This window comes from Gavialis gangeticus, unplaced genomic scaffold (genome assembly GCF_001723915.1).
Source record: "Gavialis gangeticus isolate Ggan-Ray unplaced genomic scaffold, GavGan_comp1, whole genome shotgun sequence".
Taxonomy (NCBI): domain Eukaryota; kingdom Metazoa; phylum Chordata; order Crocodylia; family Gavialidae; genus Gavialis; species Gavialis gangeticus.
In genome coordinates, this window is record NW_017729031.1 from 109,073,907 (window position 1) to 109,081,011 (window position 7,105).

At 49.5% G+C, this 7,105-nt stretch overlaps 1 protein-coding gene across 7 annotated transcripts in view; it reads right to left on the minus strand.

Moving 5' to 3' along the window:
* The window catches only part of ARHGAP27 (Rho GTPase activating protein 27), a 69,367-nt gene that overhangs the window by 41,791 nt on the left and 20,471 nt on the right, over positions 1–7,105 (minus strand). The window contains exon 1 of one of the 7 annotated variants that reach the window (XM_019523565.1): positions 5,505–5,676. The exons of the other annotated variants lie outside the window; for them this stretch is intronic. Within the exon in view, the coding sequence (XP_019379110.1) occupies positions 5,505–5,564 (60 nt within the window). The 5' untranslated portion in view covers positions 5,565–5,676. Of the gene's footprint in view, positions 1–5,504; positions 5,677–7,105 lie in introns of those variants that run through there. 7 annotated transcript variants of the gene reach the window in all.

The following is a 7,105-nucleotide window of genomic DNA, read 5'->3' on the forward strand; positions in this document are numbered from 1 at the left end:
CATGGCCTGCCAGTTAAAAAACAAACAGACAAACACCCCCCCCCCAAATTACTGGGACTTCATAATGAAATTAAATTTTGGTCAACACTGCCTCCTAACCCTAGACTCCCCTCTCCTGGTTAGGCTTCAGCTTCACAAGAACTTCTAACACATCACCCCAAGGGCAGGCTCGATTGCCCCAACTGGGCTTCTTGCCAGCCCCTTTGGACCAACCCCAGCACTGCTGGGCATAAGTAGGCCAGAAAAGGACCTGTAAGAGCCACAGTGCTAAATCCCCTGCTTTAGCAGGTACTACATCAGTCTTTCACCAGCTGATCAAATGCCATTTCAGTAGTCAGGCATTTTGCACCCCTGCTACTCCAATAGGAAGGCTGTTCAGAACCTCACTCTGACATGAGTACCAGCCTCTTGCAGAGTGTTGTTTATCTTGAAGAAATTAAATCTCGATTCCTTCATCACTAAAAGGTGAAGGTGACTTCAATTAGAGCCGACTGTCCACACAATTAGCGTGGAAGAGAAGAAATTTGGTCAGAAACCAGTTTCTCATTTCCCACCTGAACTCATTCCTGCTCAGTTTAAACAAATTTGTTCTTGTGCCAACATGGTTCTTTCACTTAAAAGCCCTTTTACCTTCTCAGGTGATTAGCCCCCCTTGATGTATTTATAAGGAACAATTGCATCCCCTCCTTGCCTTGGGTTTCCCAAGCTCAACCAGCCCAGGTCTCCTAGTCTTCTCTCACACAGCAGGCTTTCCATTTGCCTAGGGACCCAAGAGTCTCGCTCTATGCCCGTCCCTGCCTGAATTTACCTTTCCTATACACGAGTGATCAGAACTGGACAGAGAAGGCTGCACTAATTTCTTGTACAATGGCATTACCGTGTTCTTATCTGCACTGAAAGACGTTACCGAGCACATCCTAGGATCACGTTGGTTGCTTATACTCATCCCCTGTTCAGCTACTACATGCAGGGCTTTCTCCACCTTTGTCTTTTCTAGGTGAATGCCCATCTTACAGCAGCCACTCACTCTCTTTAGTCCTTCATTAACATTACTGCACTGCTGACCCCCTGTGACTGCCCATCCCAAGCAGCCAGCTCCTCCCCTGCTCCTTCCCCACCACCATCCCCAAGACACACAACAGTCATGCCAGCCAGTGTGGCAGGCTCCATGACACCATCTCTTGATTCTCCAGGGCATCAGACTTCTGTACTCTGGTAATCCTTGCTCTAGTGGGACCATTGCAGCCTGATGGATTTTAGACTGGCCTCAAGGTCCCTGGACACACTGGGGGCTTGTAACGAGTAAAAATGACTATGTTATTGGTATCAGCTAAGCAATCAACGTTCTGGCCCCATAACCTTCACTTCTCATTGGCTAAATGCCCCCCTCCCTGCCTTTAACCAGTCGCTGTTTTTGTAGACAGCATACTTTGTACATATATGGAAAGAAAACAATTACCTTACAAGACTCCTTGTAAGGAAGGAGGTTAGATAAAATTCACTGAGAGGCTGCAGTGTTAAACATGAAGTTACAGAGATATAAAAATAGTGTCTAAGGGCCTATAAAAATAGTAGCATAATAAGGCTGTATCAGTGTGGTAGGCAAGGATTTCTTGGGGCTCTACTTAATTGTACCAACTATGGCCAGTTCTCCCAACGCTTCTCCATGTGCAAGGAAGCCATGTATCCCATGATAATAAGTTTCACCCCAGCTCCACACAATCATGATGGGGACTCGGACACTGGGGGAAATATGGAGCCCTTGGGGGGCGGGGAGGGGAGGGATGGTGGGGGAGCCAAAGATGCCACAGGCCACCCCCTGTGGTCATAGGTGGTCACAGGGGGCTGGAAACACTGGGACACAGGGGGAAGGTGAATCACCTGCTTTCCCCCCACCTCTGCCCTCCTCAGCTTAAGTGTAGAGTCCAGACAAGGCACCAGATTCCTTCCCCCGCCCCGGGAGCCATTATTTCAGTCGCTCAGCTTTTTCTCCAGGGGTGCCTCTTGGTTTCCACACCAGGACAGGCTGGAAAGTGGCCAAACAGCATTTTTCCCCCTCTCCTCTGATCCAATCCATGGGTGAAGTGCAGTGGGCACTGGCTGGCACAGGCACTCACTGTTTCAACCCCTCAGAGCAACCCTCAATCTGCCTTCCACAATCATAGGCCCATCCCAGCTCCAGACCTGCCCCCCCCACCCTGAGCCCCCTCCACTCCCACTCCTGCAAGCCACGCAGCCTTTCCCCCTTGTCTGCAGGCTCCACATCTGTACGTGGAAGGCTGTCTCTCACGGGCTGGCAAAGTGTGTCCAGGACAGATGGCTGAATACCTGCTGAGCAAAATGTAAGATGTGCATATGAGGTGCTGGCAAAATAAAATCTCCAATCTCCAATTGCAGCCTCTGAGCTCAGGTCTTGCACCATGGATTCCTGTTGCCAGGGGCTGCGAGACTGACTCTAAGATGTGGGGTGAGGTGGGCACACTTGAAGGGAGAAAGAGGCTGCAACTAGATTTAGACAGACTACAAAAGTGGGCAGATGAGAATAGGATGGGGTTCAATGCAGATAAATGTGGGGTGCTGTACCTTGGGAGAAGGAATCCACAGCATACATACAGGCTGGGGAGTTTCCCTCTTGAAAGCACAGAAGCGGAAAGCGATCTTGGAGTCATTATCAACTCTAAGATGAACACGAGCCACCAACGCCAGACCGCAGCCAGCAAGACCAGCCATACCTTGTCATGCATCCAAAGATGCATCACAAGCCAGTCCAGAGAGGTGATCCTCCCCCTCTATGCGACATTGGTCAGGCCACAATTGGAGTACTGCGTACAGTACTGGGCACCGCACTTTAAAAGGGATGCGGCCAGCCTGGAGAGAGTTCGGAGGAGGGCCACCTGCTTGGTGAGAGGGCAGCAGGACAGCCCTATGAGAAGAGACTGAGGGACCTGAACCTGTTCAGCCTCGGCAAGAGGAGGCTGAGGGGGGACTGGTGGCTGCCTACAAACTCATCAGGGGAGATCATCAACAAATAGGAAGAGCTGCATTCTCCCCAGCACCACCTGGAGTGATGAGGAACAACGGTAATAAGCTGATGGAGAACAGGTTTAGGTTAGAGATCAGAAAGCAATATTTTACAGTTAGGGTGGCCAGCATCTGGAACAAACTTCTTAGGGAAATGGTCCTCGCCCCTACCTTGGGCAAATTCAAGAGCAGGTTGGATGATCACCTGCCTGGGGTCTTGTGAACCCAGCATTCACTCCTGCCAGTGGCAGGGGGTCAGGCTAAATGATCTGTTCAGGTCCCTCCTAACCCTAGCTACTATGAAACTATGTAAGGCATCACCCTAAGAAGACTTTGCCTCTTGCATAATTTCTGGACTATCAGCATGGTAGGGCACTGGGGGACCAATACCTGGGCCACATTCATTCCCACAGAGGGGAAGGGGAAGGATGGCTTGGGTATTTAGGCATAATCCAGGGACTTGGGCAACCTAAGTAATTCCCTACTCTACTGCAGACCTCTTATGTGATGCCGAGCAAAATCACTTGGTCCTTCTATGCCTCGCTTCCCATTGGGACATGGGGATCAGAGCACTGCCCCACTCTGACAAGGTATTAAAAGCCAAGGGGTGCTCAGACACTAGAATGGGATGTGGGACACCTAGATGTACCTCCTTGAGGTCTGTACTAATGTTAGCAAACTGTTTAAAAAAAGAAATAAAGCCACCCCCTACTCCCTCCCCACATGAACTTAAACTAATCTGAAATTGTTTTGCAAAAGACAAAACCTAGAACTCCATCAAGCCCCTTACTACGGTGCTTAAATGTGGACACCCCAGCTCAGCTTTTCAGTCCAACCTAATTTAACATGAAGATTGTACAATGAACTGGGGTGAATCAAGAAAGAAGTTTGGGATGCCAATTTTTAAAAGCCATTTTTTTTTTTTAAGTTGCACACATTTGGAAATCTCCTAACAATAGCAGGGGGTGGGTTGCTGTAGGTGCTAAGGTGCATGGTTCACATCCCAGAGGTCACAAATTTGAGGCCACAGCAGCAGCACTCATGGCATGGCTGGTCAGAATCCAACCCATTTCTGAATTTTTTTAAATATCTTGTCACAAGGACACCAAAAAGGAAACAACAACAGGAACAAGGAAAAAGACAAGGGCTCCCAGCTCCGCTTGCCTGTTGTTGTTTACAAGGTGTTTTCAGCAAGCGTGATAACTACCTCAATGACTTCACTGATAGTCTGTTCTAGCATTTTACTGGAAGCAATCACATGATCAAAGGAAACGAGTGATAAGACAATGCATTTTTTTTGCCCTTTGGTCTTTCTCCACCTTAGTGATTCCAAGGGTTATTGGAATCATAACAGGTACAAAGTTTGCACCTACAACAGCTGACCTTGGGCTACCTGGCTCTCATCAGTGTGGGAGTGCCACAGCTATTCCACATCTGGCTCCCTTGTGGTGACAGAGCACATGCCTTCAACTCATCCAGAGGACATTCACATCCTTTATTGGCCTGATTTTCTGCAGTCCCAAAGAGGTGAGCCAAGACATAGAAGCAGACTGCTGAACCCCTGCAGGGCCAGCTGATGTTATCAGGCTTCAAGCAGGAAGGAGTAAGGGCCCACCTGTGCTGATCCGATAGCAGGAGTAGTTCTCTTGCCTCATTTCCTCCACTCCCATTTCTTCCTGTTTGTGCTGCTGTAGCACCTACCAGCCCCAAATGAGATGAGGAGCCCATAGTAACAAGCGCCAATAAGCAAGAGACGGGCTTTGGCTCAGAGAGGCTATAAACCCAAGAGGGGGAGACAAAAACAAGATACACGTCCAAGCTCAGGCACAGCCAGGAAGACAGCCTCAGTCTCCCGTCTCCTGCCTTTTACCCTAGCTCTGATGTCATCGCGTCTCCACCAAAGGCTTCCTAAACACGTGCAGCTGCATCATGCATAGCTTCTCCCAAGACAGGCAAATGCAAGGTGACACTCATTTCAGCACACCATGTCCATGATGCTCCAGACCCTGTATTATTGGCTCTCTGGCATTCACAGGAGCCCTGCTTTGGCAGGGACTGTTAGATTTATCAACATGCTGTTTATTTCCTCTTCCCGCTCAAACCACTGGGGGAAAAAAAGTCAAAAACAAAAAGAAAGAAAAAAAAACCCCAACCCCCCAAAAACCCCAGGGCCAGTCTCTTAAGCAGTGGTGGCAACTGACTGAACACCTCTCCGCCGATCTAAACACAATGCACACCACCACAGCCTTTTGTCACAGGCCTACAAGCAAGGTATCTAGGACTGCAGCAGCTTCTGCATTCAAGCCAAGACATCTGCCACCTGATGCAACTCCCCCAGACTCTTCGCCGATGGCTAACCGATGCCTACCACCCAGCACAGTCACCATTTGTAGCTTCAGACCTTACTGAGCTGCCGGGACTCTCAGTCCCAATGATAATTGTCAGTTCCTCCTTCAAACTCACTGGGGTCTATGCTTCCATACCTTGGATGTGCCAAGCAGACGTGAGAGTCTGCTCTTAGACCTGCGTATCGTGCTCTCCATCGTCAAGGTCCCAGCACCTCTCAACAAGAGTGACCACAGAGCCCAAACACCAACTCAGCCGGTGGGATTCATCCAGAGGCACAAGAAAGAGAAAGTGCTCTTGTGAACTGGCGAATCAGGAGGCGAAGGGCGCGGACAAGCCAGAAAACAAGAACCTGCCCTGATATGGGCCTTGTATGTTTCACACGTTTCCTGTTGGGGTTTGTGGGAACGGAACAGTTGCCATGGTTACAAAAGTTTTCAGTTGTGCCTGTGTAGTTGTGTGTTGACATTCAGCGTTTTCTTGCAAAGCTATGCTTACGTGTTTGGAAGCAGCAACTCCTAGGGATGCTCTCACATCTTGCTGAGATGCTGCCTCAAGGGAAAGGGCCAAACATTTTACCGTTGTGAGAAGGAACCTTCTCCCCCCCACCCCTCTTTTACCGAGTCATTCAGCTCCACGAGAGTGCCTTTTCCTACTGGGAAAGAGCAGACAAACTGCAACAGTGCCCCAACGAGGCCAATCACAAATACCCATGACTGAAAATATTGTAATACCAGACACCCCTGCTACTAGCACAGCTGGAGGGAAAAGGCGTTATCTAGTAACTAGAATGTGCTGCCAGCCGTAACATCACCCAACCAGCAGAGGCACCACATAATCCCCGGGTGGGCAAAATGCGGCCTGCAGGCTGGATGTAGCCCACCAGGCCATTCTATCTGGCCTGCAGGGCCCCTAAAAAATTTAGAAAAGTAATATTTATCTGCCCTGGCTGCCTGTCACGTGGCCTTCAATGGCTTGCCAAAACTCAGCAAGTGGTCCTCCACCCAAAATAATTGCCCGACCCTGATATAATCCCTGGATCAGGTAGAGAGGGACCTGGAGGCTATGTTGGGGCAGAAGCACCTGGCCAGAGGCAACAGCCTAAGAGTTGGCAGCAGGTGGCAGCTGGGGGGGGCATAGTCTCCAGAATAAGAGCAAGAACAGTGCACCTGTTATGGAACGACAGTGCAAACTGGTGCCAGTGAGATCACAGACTGGAAAATGGGCTGGGTGAGGGGGTCTACTGGCCAGGGATTCATTGCCTCTGTCAGGGATGGCTCTGCCCCGTCCCCCTGCAGTAGGCTGTAGCTCCTATAATCCTCATGCCTATGGCACACATGCTGCTTGCTCCCAACATACAGAACATGTGAAAGTTTCTAGGATCACCCCCCACTGCCTGGGGTGCCTCCAGTCCTCGCCTCTGATTATATGGTGTGCCAGCCCCCCATCAAGCCTCTCCAGTGTACTGGTATTCTGGATGCATGATGGCAGGACACTAAAGCACTCACTGGAAACTAGCTTGTACCTTGGACAGTGCATCTTTTTGGAGCATGCCAATACAATCGATGCTTATTTAAATTTCACTTTGTTAAGGGTGGGGGTGGGAAAGGAAGAAAAAGAAAGGGTGTTAACATACCAACCAACTAGGTGTGAAAGGGCATGAGTTCACACCAGTGTCCTGAGGAGAGCAAACAGAACACAACGCACAAATTAGCAAACAAAAAAAAAAAAAAAAAAA